The sequence below is a fragment of the Squalius cephalus genome, assembly GCF_949319135.1.
Source record: "Squalius cephalus genome assembly, chromosome: 13".
NCBI lineage: Eukaryota > Metazoa > Chordata > Actinopteri > Cypriniformes > Leuciscidae > Squalius > Squalius cephalus.
The window spans coordinates 12,560,938-12,580,900 of record NC_137134.1 but is presented as its reverse complement, the minus strand read 5'-3'; the positions used below and the strand labels follow the sequence as shown (position 1 = coordinate 12,580,900).

Here is a 19,963-nt window from a genome sequence, read left to right as displayed (position 1 = left end):
GGTTTTCTGTGGGCAGTCCCACAGTGGGCTTGCCCACAGTAAATCCTAATGGGGGCCCAAATGGGCAAAACTGCTATGGGCCCCACATGGGCTAACCCACTGGGGGCCCGTGTGGGTTTTCTGTGGGCAGTCCCACAGTGGGTTGCCCACAGTAAATCCTAATGGGGGCCCAAATGGGCAAAACTGCTATGGGCCCCACATGGGCTAACCCACTGGGGGCCTGTGTGGGTTTTCTGTGGGCAGTCCCACAGTGGGCTTGCCCACAGTAAATCCTAATGGGGGCCCAAATGGGCAAAACTGCTATGGGCCCCACATGGGCTAACCCACTGGGGGCCTGTGTGGGTTTTCTGTGGGCAGTCCCACAGTGGGCTTGCCCACAGTAAATCCTAATGGGGGCCCAAATGGGCAAAACTGCTATGGGCCCCACATGGGCTAACCCACTGGGGGCCCGTGTGGGTTTTCTGTGGGCAGTCCCACAGTGGGCTTGCCCACAGAAAGCCCACATGGGGCCCGAAAGGGTTTGCCCTTGCCCACACTGTCCCACAGAAAACCCACACTTACCCACAGTGGGCCCACACTGGCATGTTTGCTGGGAGTTCGCACAACAACGAGCGCCGCCGAATGTATGCCGATTAGTTCCCCTGCCCTGTCCACTACAAGAAGTCCACATCAACCAGTAGCCTACCACAGGAATCACTTGCAACAGAGTCGCTAACCAGCAGCTCTTACCCATATATGCTCTTACCTCTCCAGCTCTTGCACACCGCGCCGGAACAACAACGACATGACGTCACGTGTAATGCCCTCACAGGTAACGTACACCTATGGAACGCCGTTGGGGACAATACCTATTCTGCCCTACAAAGGCAAAAGACCTTAAAGGAGAACTCCGGTCAATTTTAACATTGAGCTAATTTTTTTGTACATTTGGAGTGCTGTCAATACAGAGAACAACGACAAAAATCGGTGTTGCCTACACCGTGTTATCCTCTTTTTAAAATTCGCACCCTGTTGACTTCAATGGGGCAAGTTTTAAACCTGCTTTTAGCCTCTTAACATCCTTGATGTGTCATTACAAGTGCACAGGTCATGTGAGTGATTCCTTCAGAGTGAACGCGGGTCAATCTGACTGCAGTAGATGTGAAAGATATGAATAAAAATGATATTTATTTAGCCAGCGCTCATACCTGTATTTACATCCTGTTTTCGGTCAAAGTCCATAGTAATCAATTGTCGAGTTCACGCGCATTGGTTTAGTACCTATGATCATGCGCGTGAACTCGACAATCGATTACTATGGACTTTGACCGAAAACAGGATGTAAATACAGGTATGAGCGCTGGCTAAATAAATATCATTTTTATTCATATCTTTCACATCTACTGCAGTCAGATTGACCCGCGTTCACTCCGAAGGAATCACTCACATGACCTGTGCACTTGTAATGACACATCAAGGATGTTAAGAGGCTAAAAGCAGGTTTAAAACTTGCCCCATTGAAGTCAACAGGGTGAGAATTTTAAAAAGAGGATAACACGGTGTAGGCAACACCGATTTTTGTCGTTGTTCTCTGTATTGACAGCACTCCAAATTTACAAAAAAATGAGCTCAATGTTAAAATTGACCGGAGTTCTCCTTTAAGTCGCTAGAGTGTGGAACTGAGAAAAATTACTTTAAAGATTTTTAGTTGTCTCGCCAAATTAATTATAGGTAGGACACTGGAAATCTGGCAAATAGATGTTTTAGTAATGAAAATTATATACATAAAAAAATCTTGTGCTCAAACTTGACTTTTGACCACTATTTTAAAGTTACTGTACTCTGCCTTTGTATTGTCAGCAAAAAGTGAGAAGTCATGCCAAGGCAAAAGGCAGTAACTTCCACATTATCAATATAGTTGCTGATCACCATTAACAAAATCATTATAGTAACACCTGTATAAAATCTAGTGATCATGGCATTTATTTTGTATGATTTACAATTATTTATAGCCATCTACTTATTGCCAACCTGTGCTTTGGTTGCATTCTGATGGCATTATTAATACATTTGACATGACAAAATACCTTGTAACGACTATGGCTCGATGGGTAAAAATGGACTTTTAATTTATATACTAATTAAAAGTGAAAACACTTTCTAAGTCCCACAGACTTGGCAGACTCTGTAACTGAATCCCTTTACGACCCACTTCCCCCTTTCCACAGTGTGAGCTTCAAAGACATTCTTTGAAATGTTACACACACACACACACACACACACAAAACACACTCGTGGACTTTGAAACAGACATTCCCACACAGAACAAGTCACTAAATGTTGATATGTATTCCTATGTTTCTTTAAAGTGTCATCGTTTGCCATTACGGAAACACTGACAATTTTATTGTACGTTTAATCAAGCTTTATTTGTGTGTAATGATGCATATGAACGTAACGTTATGTGTGTCCAAAATCTACCTGTAATTCTTGGTATCTGTCTGACCGTCCTGTTTTAATTCGATCAGTCCCACCTAAGTTATATAAGTAACATCTTTAGTTCAGTATGTATAATCTTAAGAGGAAATATGAATTATTTCGTTCAGGAGACATATGGTGAAAGGAGGCGTTTTCTTCACACAAAGAGAATTTTCCCGCCTCAGAACCGAAAGATTTCATTGGGTACCGTCATCAAACAGGGCGTTACCCCGCGCTGCTTTAAAAACCACAACACAAGCAGACGTCTCTCTCTCTCTGCTCTCACACGCTCTCACCCTCGTGACTCCGAACTCTGAACTCTGCACTCTCACCCCTCCCTGCTCCACGTGCAGCGGAGCGAGAGAAGGCACAGGGCCTTCATCCAAACAAAGCGAATGTAAAAATCCATTCTCGTCTTGTAACCAAGTTTTCTCGCCCTTCCCACACCGGGAAGAGACTTCCGTACCTCGGTAATGTTACATTCAGTGAGTTTTTAAGAACTTCACGCGAAACGCCAGCCTACAAATCGATGAGACACGGTCCAGCCAAGATACGCACGTGGTCCCGAAGCCCAGCTTCACACAGACAAAGGAACAGAATCGCAAGTAACGTATAAAATGATCTCTCTCGAAGCTGCTTTCACAGTTGTCTCTTAAAAGGTTCTGTTTGTAAATTACCATCCTTTCTCCCTCACTTTCTTCCTATTTTCATTCTGATCAAGTCATGTTTATGTTTGTTTGTTTAAACGTTCGTGTGTCTTGTGTAATTTTACGTACGTAGATTAGCCTATATTACTTCCTATATGCATATAATCCTTTGTGTGTCATTTTTGATTAAATAAATCTTTTATACTTTGACTGACTCTGTGCTACAATCCCACCAATGTAATTGTCAATGAAATTGCGATAAGATCTGGCTACTAGCTCTTTATTTTAATTCATAAACCCAGCAATTTGCATCCACGGCCAGGAGAGAATTTGTCTGAGGTTTGATAATATAAATATTCCTTCTTAACTGGTATAATCAAAGCATTCGCTGGTCGAATGACTGATGAGAGACCAGTTATAGAACGAAATATTTTTGATAATTAGCAGGTAATGTAATAGCATATGTGAAATTTATGAATTATGACTATGAGTTATGATTTTAATATTTCCCCAAATTTGAATATTGCTCGAGCTAATATTTCATATGTGACCTAATTACGATTGTTACCAATAAACGCTACAACCTCCTATTAGTCCAGCGTTGACTCGACCGCGTTTAGGGCGGGGCTGAAGGCGAAGTTTTGGCACTCTGCCAGCTAGTTTGCCGAGCTTTAATTCTTGGTTGTATTCATCTGATACGGCAATGTGTAACGTTTTTCTGTCAACTCTGCATAATCCTTCGCGATCGATATCGCACGTTTGTCGATGGAGCAGACCGTACGCGCGTGGACACGCGGAAAGCTCAAAATGCGTCACGCCACTTGACTTGAAAGTGGCGTGTATGTTTACGCAAAGTCATGATGTCATGTTGATATTTCCCCTCTGTTTAATACATTCGAGGTGTCTATTTGGACCACTGCAAATAGCCTACTTGTTGGCAGAACTAATTACACTAGGCCAGTCTACCCTATATGTGGAAAAAGTCACCTCTTTAGTCAGCGGTTTCTGTGGCGTAACGTGTAAAGGGAGACCGGTTCTATTCCCACTGACAGCGCTTTTTTTTAATAACTTTACAGTTATTAAACGCATTTCAATAAAAATTATTTGATTTAAAATTCATTTTAATTCATAAAAGTTACATTTAGGGTAAGGTTAGGGGTAGCTCTAGGTCTTTAATATCTCAATAAGTTGCCATGATTTAAATATGTTTTTATAAATCTAATGATCTAATGTCAGTTATATTGCAGGATGTTTAATGCACAACAATACTGATGAGCAAATAGTAACTTTATCTGTCACTATTTATAAGTAAATAGCATCTAAATGTCTACTGAATCCACAACTGTTGCTATTTACACTTGGACTTGGACTGGCTGCCCCACAGTTTACGTGGTCCGCCTGCTGTAGTGATTCTGTAATGTTTATGTGTTGTATGATTGTGTCTGTGTTTAAATGTTGAAAAAAGATTTGTAAATTGTCATAGGCTACTGGTGCTTTGTTTTCTGCTTTTGTATTTGCCTTATTGTTATAATATAATTGTTAAATTTGTGATTGTTACAATATATTGTTGTTATTAGATTATTTTTATCTGACATATACAGTACACATACAGTATATGTGTATTAATTATTTCCAGTCAAACTGACATCCCGACTTCAAGGAGCATTCCAGAGTCTCTCATACCAGATTGATGCTGGCCCACTCGGAGATTACTCATTTAGTCATTAGTCATTTTGAAAAAAACAATAGCCACAGTATTTAGTATTTATTTAGCCTTTGCTAACTTTATTATTCATTGTATTTATTAAAGTTGAATGATTTATGGCATTTATTGGCACTATTATGTATAATTATTGACACCCTGGCTATGGCCGTATCCAGTGTTGTATGTTGTATACATGTTAACATATGTTATACATGTGTATATAGCCTGTTATAAGAGGATGCCAACTGAACGCAGTCTGTAAAAGTTCTTTGACAGTTTAATAAAAAAATTCTAAGAGCCATCGTAGAGAGCAATCCACTTTTCCACGTTACCGGAGACAAAAAACCTGCATTCAGATGAGATGCCACAGCATGACACAGCACTGACATCACAACCAACGTATAAATGCATCATTGACTCTAAAGTTTTACGCTTGCCTATGTACATGCCAACGTAAAATTACGATCTCATTCACGAACAAATGTTACGTGTGACGTTTGCATAGGTATTTGCTTACCTAACAGCACATCATCCCTCACGGAAAGAAATGTCGTCTGATGTTTATATATGTATACAGCAACGTGCCATCGCATCACAAATGCAAATTAAATCCTAAATAGAGCAACGCTATTGGCTGTTGTGCGGTCTGACGCGACACCCGAACATATACTTCGTATTTACGCGTACAAACTGTGCGTGTTAATGCGTCCAAATTTCACGCGTTGCATATAATAGGTATTGTCCCCAACGGCGTTCCATATACACCAACCGCATTTATAGTCCTCATAACTAGAGTTAAATCACCATCCAGCCGAGCGTTAAAGGAGAACTCCGGTCAATTTTAACATTGAGCTCATTTTTTTGTACATTTGGAGTGCTGTCAGTACAGAGAACAACGACAAAAATCGGTGTTGCCTACACCGTGTTATCCTCTTTTTAAAAACTGTTGACTTCAATGGGGCAAGTTTTAAACCTGCTTTTAGCCTCTTAACATCCTTGATGTGTCATTACAAGTGCCCAGCCCAGGAAGAGTGATTCCTTCAGACTGAACACGGGTGAATCTGACTGCAGTAGATGTGAAAGAAATATATAAAAAATGGTTAATTCAGCCAGCGCACATACCTGTATTTACATCCTGTTTTCGGTCGAAGTCCACAGTAGTCGATTGTCGAGTTCGCGCGCGTGATCATGGCTACTAAACCTATGCGCGTGAACTCCACAATCGACTACTGTGGACTTACACCGAAAACAGGATGTAAATACAGGTATGTGCGCTGGCTGAAATAACATCACTTTTATTCATATCTTTCACATCTACTGCAGTCAGATTCACTCGTGTTCACTCTGAAGGAATCACTCACATTGGCTGGGCACTTGTAATGACACATCAAGGATGTTAAGAGGCTAAAAGCAGGTTTAAAACTTGCCCCATTGAAGTCAACAGGGTGCAAATTTTAAAAAGAGGATAACACGGTGTAGGCAACACCGATTTTTGTCGTTGTTCTCTGTACTGACAGCACTCCAAATGAACAAAAAAATGAGCTCAATGTTAAAATTGACCGGAGTTCTCCTTTAATAGGCGGAGCTAATGCCTACTGCTACACAAACTTAAGACGCTGCTGAGACATTACATGTCACATCCATGTCACGTGTCTTTACGGGATTTTTACGGGTTGTGTGTGAACGCACTCTCTGATTCCGGAAAATCACTGGCAGTGTGAATGAACCAAAATCAAACGATCCCGGGTCACTTTATCCGTGTATTTTCCGGAATCTCTGTGTGAAAGGGGCTTACAAACGAACATTTTCTCGCCTATCGTGCGTCTACATTACACCCGTAGCCTACCACTAAAAGGTAAGGATGGCTGACGCGAAACAGTCGTTCCGAAGCTTTGCGAGATCCCGAAGTGCAGATGTGTCGAAACACTAGGCTTGTTTGAGATGCGCCTTGCCTCGCCTGAAATGTATGCGAGAGTAGGCGGCTGCAGTGAGAGGAGGAGTGAAAAAAGTGCAGGCAAGACGGACAGATCTCTCTTCTCGCAGTGGATCCGACACCTGTGAGATCAAAGATGGATATCGCGGGATAAACGGGATTCACGCTCGTGCACAGTTTTGCTAATAAACTGGATGGAATTTAAGTTCTGTTGCTTTTATATGAAAATAAATATAATGAACAAGACACCCAAATAGCCTACTTATTTAATTCCATTCCAAATACATGTTTATCAATCTTTTTCTTTAAAGGGGTCATGAACTGGATTGTTTTATTATTTTATAATGTTGCCTGGGGTGCCCTTATAATGTTAGTATGATTTTTACATCAAAAATTGTCATAATTTATAAATAAAAGCCATTTTTCCAAGCCTGATTTCAGCCTCAGGTTTGAACGCTCCATTTTAAGGGGCATGTCTGCTGTGAGACTGCAGTGCAATCGCCCACTGCTGTGATTGGCTGACATGCTTGCATATGAAATAGCTAGTATTACATGAACTCTCTCGAAAACTTTTACTACGTTTTTACTATTACAGCTATCAAGATTAACAAATCGTGAAAAGTATCGTTTAAAGCATTATATTTAAATCTATTACATCGCATGAAAGGTTGCAGCATGATGAGCACTGACTGAGCAGATGACAGACAGTCTGTTGATCGCGTGAATAAAGATCTTATCATTGCAACGCAATTTTTGCACTCTCACAAATGCTTACACCAAATCACAATGCAAACACGATGTGAATACACAGTAAGAGCTTCGTTGTGTAGTGTAACAGTGTCATTATTTCATCACGAGTTTGGTAAGTGTCCAGATATATCTTAATATAGAGCTTAAGCTCTCGCGGCTCGCGCTGTGCTGTTTGATTGACAGCTTGGGTGAATGGAAAGGGATCGTTCTTTGATCGCTTTCTGTATATATTTTAATAACAGTTTAAAAAATATTATTTTCATAATACTACGAGAAATGATGTGAAGTTGATCGTTTAGTCACTGATGCATAAACAGTACTGAACGATTTTAAGAGAAAGATATCTGAACTTGAATAATTACACATCAGAAATCACTGATCGCAGATCAGGCATTAGAAGGGTCAAAATCACCATAAAGTGCCTTTGAGACTTCACAATTTCCCTAAAAAAAATCTGAGATTTTCCATTTAACTTTATATGTGCTGTATTAAGGAGACATTAGGCAGTTAGAAATGCATATTGGTCAAGCTCCAGCACTTTTTATAAATTAACTGCAAGCTGACAATATACGAGCAAACCATAAAATATGTCCACCCTGTCATGGACAAATTCATAGTAGAATAAATACATTTTCATCGCATAGTGATTATAAAATGTAGATCTGAGGAAAGATAATGTGTCCCTTTCCCAACAAAACATTTTAGTTCATGGTAAAAGTATTTTTATAATAATGAAGTTACTGCTTAAATATGTATTGCCCAATAAAATATGCGATAGTTGCACATTCTATTCTAAATAAAATCTAACAATAAAGATATTTAGTCAAAATTTAAAACAATACTAACTGGCCCTCATTTGTTTATTAAGAAATCACACACAAGGTTTTGTTAACTTGTTAAAATAATTTGTTTATTTTCATCCTAAAAGTTGAACATGACAGGGTGGACAACAAAGTGACAGGGTGGAACTTGGCATGACAGGGTGGACAAATGCTTTAATGGGTGAACTAGAATGGGGGAACATTTTAAAAACAACAGGACCTTCAAGAAACCCTTAACCAATATAGAAGAAGGAGGGGCCTGGCTCAGACTGATTTTCAGGAGTTGCAAATGTCCACCCTGGACATTTTTTGGCTAAAGTTAGCATTTAATGAGCACATGGTGTACAGCAGTTAGCAAAGTGATTCACTGTTGAAGCTGACTGTGCACTGTTTAAAATATATATTTAGAATTTCTGAAAAGTTTTTATATTAATTAATATTTCACAATGACAGGGTGGACATGTTAAGCTTGACAACAGGCAACTACAAACACAATATGATGAAAATTTGGAAATATAAGTGTAGATACTTATTGTGTGTGTTGCAGATGTTTTAACCTCCACTGAAGAAAGACCAAATGGGGGAGGGGATGTCACTGAGTACATCAGTTGGTTTCTTAAAGGGCCGTTTACCCCATAATGACAGGGTGGACAGCAATTTCAGGGACACATGCAAACTGCTTAATATTATTATGAAAATAAAATATAAATAATCAAAATGACTTGTTTTATTAAATAACTTGCTGAGGACAATAAGTACATTAAAAAAGTATTTTAATTTTATGTCATATAACCACTTTTTACACTCACTGAAGTTAGCTGAGCAGCGTGTGGGACATGCCAAAATCACATACATCCAATCAAAGAAAATGGTATAAAATCAGAAAAACACATTTCAAGAGACGTATCATTGTACTTTTATGTGTGTAAGTGTTTGGCCATTTATAATAAAACCTCAGAATTTCATTATTTTGTATTATGTTCATGATGACTGAGCGATTCTGATGAGGACACCAAAGGCACTTTATAGTGATATTGACCCAGAATACACATGGCTACTTACATGTTGCTGGCAGATCCGTCGGGAAATTGTGATTAACTGATTTAATAAAGTTTAACCATGCTGGAATCCGAAGGAATTTATGCAGACTGTCTTCTTCCACAAACAGGCACGCACAATATTTAGTAAACAGCATGTTTATTGCTTGGAAGTAGCTCGATCCGGTTTAGCAATCATCATGTCGTCCTATGTTATTTAGCAAGTTTGGGCGAATCGGTGGGCGGGGCTAAACAGGCCGTGTTGAAGTAGGCGTTGATCTTCTTTTGTGGAGGCGGTGTTTTATCCTCTTTGACGTCATAGTTCCCCACTTTGAAAAACGAGTCGTTTGCTGAGCCTGATGTCTATAAAAGCTTTTATTGGACTAACAAGGTAGTTTTCAGTTCTGAAACTTACAGGATATTATTATAGTATGATGATCTCTTATATGTCAAAAGCTCAAGGAAAATTTGATTTCTCAGTTCATCACCCCTTTAATACAGATATATTTTTCTTTCTTTTTTTTTCTTTTCTTTTTTTAAAATAAAAATTACATTGCATAACCCATAGAGATCGCACTGTTAGATAGTTTGGGAATATTCACACATAACGCATACACATAAAACATGATATCAGAGTTTTAAAATCAAACATTTTAAAACAGAAAAATACATCACGGTTGTTTAAACCAATGAACATTAAGCTGTGTCGTCAGTAAGTCGTTTCCCATCATGCTTTTGATCAGCGCAGTCAGTGGAGAGCAACTGCGCTCGACTGCAGAATCCGACAGGTCTGCCTTGCGCTCGCGAGAGATTTTTGACATACGTCAGCATGACATCAGAGCAAGGCGGACCGCTCTCGGACACATTTCTAACCGGCATGCATCTCGCGCTGATCACCGGTGATCGGTTCTGCGCAGATTTTGCTCATCTCAAACAAGCCTACTGATCCGAAGCGTGATTCGAAACACCCATGTCACGTGACTATGACCAAACGAAGCCTCGAAGTGTTTCACTAAGTGTTTCATCATCAGGTGTGGTCCGCCGAATCAGTGTTTGATTGACACGGTCGGGAACAGACCACACAATCGCACATCTGTATAAAAGTGAAATAAACACATTTTGACCTCGTGGGTTTTTGTGAGAGGAGTTTGACTTTGAGATAGCGGATTTTTGGTGATATAGTGACATAGTGCGATTTGATTAGTTATAGGCTATTTAGGCTTACATTTAAATTTACACAACACATTGACTGATAGGCTAGAGACAGACAGAGTATACATATAGTGACACATTAATAGATAGCCTACATAAATATATATAGACAGCTAGATTAATAGATACATATATAGATAGATCGCAGATACATATATAAATAGCCTACATATATTATAGATAGATAGATATATAGATAGATTATAGATACATATATAAATACATATATTATAGATAGATACATATATACATAGATACATATAGATACATAGATTCATATAGATAGATAGATTTGGAATGGAGGCTCCCCAGAAGAGATGCCGTACATCTGTGGTGTGGGAGCATTTCCATTTAGAAACCCCAAATAAAGTGAGATGTGTGTATTGTGATCGGTATCTAGCCTACTGCAACAATACATCATCCATGATGAGCCATTTGAGGAGCACTCATCCTGCCATTTTGCAGGGTGCAGAGGATGGCATTCCCCCTGTACCTAGGCCTGCTACTGACACTGTTGGGCCATCTATGCAAGGTATGCATTGTTTGAAATATAATTATAATTGAAATATAATTACAACCTTTTGGGACACTGTTTATAAAGTCCATAGCCCAATGCCCTACAACCTAATGTCCCAATCACAACTGCCAATCATATTAAAAATAGCTTCAATGTGAATATAATATAATATAATATAATATAATATAATATAATATAATATAATATTGTGTGAATATACATTTTATAGGTATCACGCGGGAGTGAACGATATCAGGCTGCGGCAGACGGAGGTTCTGAAGAAAGACTTCAGGAGCCTGATCGAGACGGTATACGCAGCACATCGCCTGAAAAAACGATCATTGTGTCTGGACCGCTTCCCACGTACCGACAAGGGCATGAAAAGTTCAGTAGATTATTCGCGCTAAATGAATGGTTAATGGCATGGTGCAATGAGCAGAAACTGCTCTTTCCCTAGTGAAAAAAAAGTATGCTAAATATACTTGCAGCCAGACTAATTGTCAGTATACTTCAAGTGTGTTAATGATTAGTTAACTTGAAGTGTGCTATTTTGGATACATTTTTTTTGTACTAAGTGTATTTTAGTTATAATTAAATTATACTAAAGTATAACTTTAAGTGTATTTAGTGTACTTTTTGATGCTAAATTGAGACAATTTCAAGTATACTTAGTACACTTTAAGTACATGCGTATTTTCATGCTTGATTATATTAAAGCATACTTTTTTTTGTATTACAACATTACAAATTAATTAAGAGTGTCTTCCAAACAAACAAGAAATATACCATAAATATATTATTTTTGAGTAAAAATATACTTTCTTCCCCAAAGCTGAATGCACTTGTCAGGGTCATTACAATAAATAACATGTAACTTCAATACCACACAGATACACATAATGAACTCAAACAGTGTTTATTAAATCCTCACAAAGTTTTAGCATTGAAAAACAGAACAAAATGCACCATGTAGCCTAATATTTGGTTTATTTACCGTGAGACACAAAAGGCGTTTTCTCCTATAGACCCATAATACACTAAACACAACATAAATTCACAAAATACGTCAATTTTATTAGCTTGATGTAATCCAAATCTTTAGAATCCATACGTTGTTTGCAAGAAACAGATCCAAATTCAGCCCTTTATCCAGTGATCTTCATCTCCACTTCTCAGCAGAGACCGTAAACGCCAATCCCGCGCTCGTGGTGGTGAATTCAAATTCAAAAATTGCGCCCGAACATGCGTTACGACATGTTTTACGTCAGTGATATCAAATGCTCATTGGCTCTCGCATGCTTCGTCACAGATTGCGACATTCCGTGTTTAAGCTGGTGTACTAGATTTGAAATGGAGAAGCGCCGCGCGCCTTCCATATAGGCGCCTTCACAGAGCGAACAACGAACCGAAACCGGATTAACATTTTCATGGATTAAATTCTGCTCTGTAACGTTACCTCATACAAAACTATTATATACTGCCAGAGAGGACTGCGACACATCGTCATGTGAACGGCTTTTGGTACCGGTTTTGGCATTTTAATAAATGATTGTGATTGTACGTGTCTGTCGTATTTTTTACCTAAGTACTTAGGTAAAAAATACGACAGACACGTACAATCACAATCATTTATTAAAATGCCAAAACCGGTACCAAAAGCCGTAGTCTATGATTAATACCTAACAATGAGACCAGGCTGGATGGCCGCTCGTTGTGTGGCCTTTCAACGCATTTATCATATGTTTTATTACTTTCTGAAAGTAGCAATTAAGTGAATTGCAAGCATGAAGAAATACACTTAAAAAATTCCATAATTTAACAAAGTATACTACAACTTCAGGTTATTTAATAATGTAGGCTACTTTGAAAGTATACTTTCAATGCATTGTTACAATGATAATTTTCAGCACATAGTTAAAAAATATTCATAAAATATATTTAAGAAAACTGCAAATAAATATACTTATAAAAAATAAACAGAACTTTCACTTCACGTATATTTTTGTAAAATATATTTTTTAGAAAATATACTAAATTACAATTATTTTAAAGTGTGTTAAAAATTGTATTGTGAAAATAGTCAAAAGTATGCTGCTAATATACTTTTTGTATATTTAAAAATAGTACATTTTTTATTAGTATATTTGCAATGTACTATTAAAACAGGGAATATATTACAAATACAATAAAGTATACTTTTTTTCACTAGGGTTGTAAATAATTGGAATCTGTTTTGGGAGCGTCCTAGGCTCTTCCGCACTGATGGCCTACACCCAAGTAGAATCGGAGCAGATCTTCTGTCTGATAACATCTCCAAGATGTTAAATACCGTTTGACTAGTAACCAAAAGTCCAAATTACAGTCTCTGCTGCACCAACTTAATTGATATAAATACTAGTGTAGAACATTGCATAGAAACTGTGTCTATTCCTCGTTTAGTGAGATCAAATAATAAATCTACTGCAGGATCTAGGAAAAATCGAATTGTTATTAAAACAGAAAATCTCGCTATTAGTGAACAAAAACAATTTCTAAAGCTAGGTCTTCTAAACATTAGATCACTCACACCTAAGGCAGTTATTGTAAATGAAATAGTCACAGATAATAGCTTCGATGTACTTTGCCTTACTGAAACCTGGCTTAAACCAAATTATTATTTCGGTCTTAATGAGTCTACACCAGGGGTAGGCAACCTAAGGCACGCGTGCCAACAGTTTTAACATGAACTGGATTAGGTTATGTCAGAAAAGAAAATGAAGACTCAAAAATATTTATAAAAAATGTACCCATTTAAACTTGTTTTTATTATTCAGTTTGGGTAAAAGGATATGGTATTTTATTTAAAAAAAATATATATATAGAAAATAATTATTTGTGTGTGCTGTAAAGTGTAAAATGAAATAGGAATCGGCTAAAATTGGTATCGGCAGGTCAAACTCAATGAAAAATCGGAAATCGGAATCGGCCTAGAAAATTGTAATCTGTGCATCTCTAGTTAGGAGTTATAAATACTATAATTTGTCTATCTAAATCTAAAACAAATTTCAAGAGAATATTTAATTTTTTTGTACTATTTCTGTGTTAGCTATTATGAAATGTAAAATGTGTGTGTGTGTGTGTATATATATATATATATGTGTGTGTGTATGTATGTATATGTGTATGTATGTATGTATATATATAGGCTAAATGTGTGTTGTGGCACAGTGATGAACTCGGAAACTTAAAAATGGCACTTTATGACAAAAAGGTTGCCGACCCCTGGTCTACACCATCAGGATACTGTTATAAGCATGGGCGGCTGGCCAATAGAGCTGGTAAGTCCCGCCCATCCGTAAAACCCCACTGGACCTCTAGGTTGAAAAATCGTCAATGCAAGTGAATGGGAGAAAATAATTATTTTCTGGTCCCGTTTGACTTTTGCCATGAATTTGAACATATGTTGTCTGTGAATTTTTTATATAATTTTTCGTGTGAAGAAGGCTACAATTTAGCGGGTAGAAGTTTGATACGGTTAGACTTTGTGTGAGAGCACTTTGTGGACTACAACTCTTCGCTGCTTTCGACGCGTTTGAAACGTCAACACAACTGCACACGGACACTAGCTCACGGATCCCGCTAAACATGGCTGTGTCTTTGGTGTACTTCACCGCCCTCTTTCAGGGAGAGGACAAAATCGTTGAGGTTGGCGAAAACCACGGGTAAGTCAACTTTATGGGGTGACGTCACACAGGTGACATGTAGTCTTTCTCGTTATGTCTTTTCCACAACTGCTAGCCGAAGAATCATACCATATACTGTCAAACTCGTAACATGAAAAATTATATAAAAAATTCAGACAACATATACGGAAAAAACACATGAATTTCACATGTTTTCCACATGTGATTACATGTGACCTCATGTGATCACATGTGTTCTCATGTGAACAACATGTCACCACATGTGAACAACTTTTCACCACATGTGAACAACATGTCACCACATGTGAACAGTGTTTCACCACATGTGAACAACATGTCACCACATGTGAACAACGTTTCACCACATGTGAACAACATGTCACCACATGTGAACATAATGGAGCATGTGGCACATGTGGAAAACACATGTTCATTTTTAACATGTGAATCATCCCAGCTAACAATGACCTGGCGGTCCACGAGTGTTTTTTGGGCGGCACAAAGTCAGCGGTTTGACACGGTCGGACCTCCGGCGGCACACGATCGGCAACCCGACCAATCTGAAAATCCCGTCGGTCTGCCTGCGTTTTTTGGGTGGCACGCCACCAGCGGTTTTCCACGGCTGGGCCACCGTCGGCACACCAGTGGCAAGCCGATAGTCGGTCCATGTGTTTCTGAGCGCTTACAGGACATCTTTAATTTATAAATGTAGGCTATATTTGTTTTACTTTATTTTTTACAGTTAAAAAGAATCCGAAAGCACAGAATAAAAAAAAAAAAAAAAAAAAGGTGAAACTGACCTAATAGCTGTAGCAATATCAAAAGCAAAGTGTTGGTGGTATACAAAATACTGCATATGAGCATTTTTAGCACGTGTTCAAATGAAATAGGCTATGGGGCTTGAGTGTTCGTAAAAGCAACAATAAAAAAATGTGAAATTATAAAAAAGCCACAATTGTCCCACTAATACTATCGTGCAGTAGTGGTAATTTGCACCTATGAATGGGTCATAGAACTTCAAAATGAGTTTTAAATTCATGATTTAATAATAAGATTTTTATTCAAGTAAGGTTCTTATTCTAGATGTTTATGTTTGTAAATGCTGTGTGACTTTGACGCGTTTTAATGTGCGTGCGCGTGAACACTCGAGCCGCCTTCAAGTTCAAACACTGGAGCGGAGATGAGTTGCCATGGAAACGTCACGGGACCGCACTAACGTTACTGCAACTGTCAGCAAAACTCCGTCTCTCGCTGTTGTTTTCACTGCTTTCAGGTGAGTTTAGCCTCTAAAATCACACAAATAATACACACAACTGTTCTTGACACTTATCTTATTTGTAATTGACACGCTTCTGTTGAATATTTACTTTATAGAAATGGTTTAGTGTCTTCGAAAAAGTCCGTTAGCATCTCAACCGTTTTCAGAAGAGGCAGGCTAACAGTGAGTTAACTTTATAGCTTGAGCTTTTGTTTGTGAAAGTTTTGGCCTTTAATCACATCTTATGTGTAGATGAGAGGTTTTGATAGTTTTGTAAAGATTTTGCTTGGACGTGAGCTAATTTATTTAACGTAACTTAAACGTACTGTTAATCGGTGACGTCACTTACATGGAGTGCTTAAAAATTGCTGAAACAAATATTGATAGAAATTGTTCTGTGATTTCAGTAGCAACACAAATAATCCCTCTACAACAGAGGAAAGCTCCAAAATGTCAACATTTCTGAAGAAAGCTGCTGCCAGAGAAGTGGGAAACACAGGTGAGGTGAGGAAGCTCATTAAATAACAGAAGGAAAATTGGTTGCAACTCCGGTTTCATCACAAATTTAAGGAAACAGGCCTAACTAATATAGCCTAGTTATGTTAAATTATTTTATAAGCGTCAAATTATTATTATTATTTTGTGATCAATTGTACTTTTATTTTTTGTGATCAATTGTACTTTTATTTCTCCATCAGGGTGTGGCCAAAGTGATGCTCTGTCGTCATTGCAAGTTTTCTGACAAAAAGCCAGTCAATTCTCCTACACTACAGCAATATCTACTGAAACACTGGCACGTGACCAGAACACTTCACTGCATTTACATACATTCAAAACCAAAGGTGCGTTAAAGACTCATCTGGCAAGATTTCACTCTGAAAACAAAGCAAGAGAGTTTTCTACATTCAGTTGTTCAGTTTGTGAGTTCAGTGACATCTGTGAGGAAAAGACATAGTTTAGCCATCTAAAGCAACATGAGACTGTAATATGCCCTTTTGCAAACTGTACATTTGAAACAAATATATTATCAACTTTTAAAACGCACAAAAATCGTAAACATAGTAGACAAATCCTCCACAGGATTAAAAAGGATCTGTTTTAATGCATTGCAAACAATTTGTAACTGAAGAGGGGAGTATTTGGCAAAAGTGTATTTTTCATACATATGTCACCAAATAGGCAGTACATGGTGAGAGAAAACAAAATTCACAATTCATTAGTTGTCTCTATCTGAGCAACAGATAACAGATATATTTTCATAATTACAAGATTCTAGAAAGTTCTTCAGCACTTCAAGTGGCTTTATCTATTTTCTTTCTCTTGTATACCTCTCCTCTTTCTACACTGATAGAGAGACTACAAAAATGATGTAAAGGAACTTGAGGAGAGGCTGAAAAACCAAGGAAAAGGAGATAAGGCGTTTGCGAAAATTAAACTTTCAAATGCAAGAGGGTAAGCATTTTAATTTTACAGTTCCACCTGTACTGCATTTTGCAAAACAAAAAAAAAAATTCTCCTAGTGAGTTTTGTGATCAAAATTAATAAGAAAGGTAATTTCAAGAAATGTGCACCCAAAAATTCACCCTCAAGTTGTTACAAACCTGTATGAGTTTCTTTCTTCTGTTAAACAAAAAAGAGGTTTGGAAAAGCTTGAGGGTGAGTAAGTGATGACAAAATTTAGATGTTTGGGTGAACAATTTTAATTTGATCATTCATACATGTATCGCCTTTTGCTTTGTTTCACACTGACCACTCACTGACATAAACATCTTTATCCTCATGGAAATAATATACAACTTTAATTAAAGGTACACTATGGCTGCGTTTACACTCGCGTCTCACCTCCCTCAGTGCTACCGCGACAAAGCACGTACGCGACAAATGACGTCAGAAAAGTGTCAGTACATTATAATCGGTTATGGTCTAATACTATATTAGGTAATAGACCATATAGACCATATGGTCTATTACTCTTTGGCATTCCAAACTTGTTTTCAAATTTCAATGTTATCAATCTCATTTCTTACAGACCATGTCAAAAAGACACATCGGAGGCACTGAGATCAAGGTCTGCATGGCACAAAAGTTACAAGATCTGAGGAGACGAGCAGAAAGGTAATCTTCAGATGATCCAACATCAGTCTATTCCTCAGTCTATTTTGTGATCTATTCACAAATTGTCAATAGTGCTTTTTTATAAAAAAGACGCATCACTCTTATACAGTTGTTTAAGCCAAGATGAAAATGACATTGCTGTTCGCCAGCATTTTTTGTTTCCATAGCATATTCACAAAACATTTAATGACTGACTAATAACAATACAATTACAAATTATTAATAATAATAATAATAATAATAATAATATCACTAAAAATATATAGGCTTAATAGCTAACGGTCTTTAGATCCGAACACAGCAAATAAGTCATCTGTGAAAATCAAAAGCAGCTTCAAACACCGCCTTAAAAGAAAATGTATATCATGAAATCAAAATGGACCCTATTTACTTTGTTAGCGCACATTACTTTGTCTTGAAGTGAAAAATTAATCCGTTTAAGTTAATACACAGAAAACAAATTGTTTGTCGTGGTAATCATTAATCAAAATCTGAAAATTTGCTTTTGCCCTGGAATGGCGTCCCTTCTCTGATGACGTCTGTTTGACGAGTTGGGTTTGAACATCCTTAACCCTCTCTTCCAACTGTTAGCCTGCTATGAGCAGAGATGGAGAGGAGGAGCGCTAAAGCAAAAACCCTGCCCTCTGTTCAATATTCCGTTTCATTTGGAAATGCTTCACAACACTGAAATAAAGTCGGTTGCAACTTCTGATTCACGCGGACTTTAATGAAGAGACAGATGCCAAAAGTTAGGACCATTTTGCTTTCACTTTTAGGGAATAAGAGCACGTTTACATCCATGTTCTTAATGCGATTATGAACTCATTATGAACTTATTGAACCAACTCATTAAGATCTTCAGAAATGCTTGATAATTGGGCACAGGATTGGTATTGCTAAGATACTGATGACACTAAATCCATTTTAAGGTTTTTATCCAAAGGAAACTTTAAAGACCTTATATACATTTTTTTTTTTTTTATTGCTCTTTTATAGCATTTCAACTTACATGCCAAGGAATCTTGGCTGGCATGCTGTTAAAACACCAACCAACCTACAAAGATACTAATAAATGTGTAATCCTTAGAACCTTCTAGAGGGCATGCTGTAGGATCTGCTTGTTTATATATTTGGCTACAGCCAATATACATAGACCAGTCATCACTTGACATTAACAGATACAATCCTGAAATCCAGAAAGAAAAGAAAGAAAAATTTAGTTTATCAGGATAGACTGATAGTGTTTGCACTGCCCTAATCTTTGATTGTTTTTCTATCCCAAAACAGGATGCCTGCTGAAGGAGACAGAGGACTGAGACAACACACGTTCACAAACACACAATACACACACACACACCCTTATACATCATCGTTTTAGAGGCTTTTTTATGTATAATTTTAATTTGGTTTTGCTTTGTTTTAAACATTAAATTTGTATTGCATATTTTGAAATGAAATAAAAGCTCAATTTGAATAATTTGTTTTAATGTTGGGAAACATGGCTATAGGCCCTACAAAAGAACATGGTAGGCCTACTGTTTTCTGTGGTATGTTGCTTAATGATTTTTACATGGGTTTCACATGAAGTTGCAGGTTTACATGGGGTGTAGGTTTAACATAGATTGTTGATGGGTTTCAAATGTTATTCCACGGGTCTCGCATGGGAATTTTACGTTTCACATGTGATCTCATGGGTTTCACATGTGATCTCATGGGTTTCACATGTGATCTCATGGGTTTCACATGTGATTATAGGTTTCACATGTGATCTCATGGGTTTCACATGTGATCTCATGGGTTTCACATGTGATCTCATGGGTTTCACATG

The 19,963-nt window shown here is 37.7% G+C and overlaps 2 protein-coding genes across 4 annotated transcripts in view; both read left to right on the top strand.

Annotated features, from left to right (window-relative positions):
• The window catches only part of LOC307170444 (uncharacterized protein), a 33,787-nt gene extending 22,620 nt beyond the window's left edge, over positions 1-11,167 (top strand). For both annotated transcript variants that reach the window (XM_079891531.1, XM_079891533.1), the window contains exon 7: positions 11,028-11,167. The gene's annotated coding sequence lies outside the window, so the exon portion shown is untranslated. The remainder of the gene's footprint in view (positions 1-11,027) is intronic.
• A 5,107-nt stretch (positions 11,168-16,274) lies between these two features.
• On the top strand, positions 16,275-19,512 carry LOC307170300 (uncharacterized protein). Of its 2 annotated transcripts, none has more exons than XM_079891386.1 (5): positions 16,275-16,524; positions 16,719-16,862; positions 17,372-17,472; positions 18,050-18,135; positions 19,423-19,512. In XM_079891386.1, the coding sequence occupies exons 1-4, from the start codon at positions 16,471-16,473 to the stop codon at positions 18,117-18,119; spliced, it is 369 nt and encodes a 122-aa protein (XP_079747512.1). In that variant the 5' UTR covers positions 16,275-16,470; the 3' UTR covers positions 18,120-18,135; positions 19,423-19,512. The 2 variants fall into 2 exon arrangements, 1 of the variants encoding a protein (XP_079747512.1); XR_013823338.1 differs by having other exon boundaries at positions 16,280-16,519.
• The last annotated feature ends 451 nt before the right edge of the window (positions 19,513-19,963 follow it).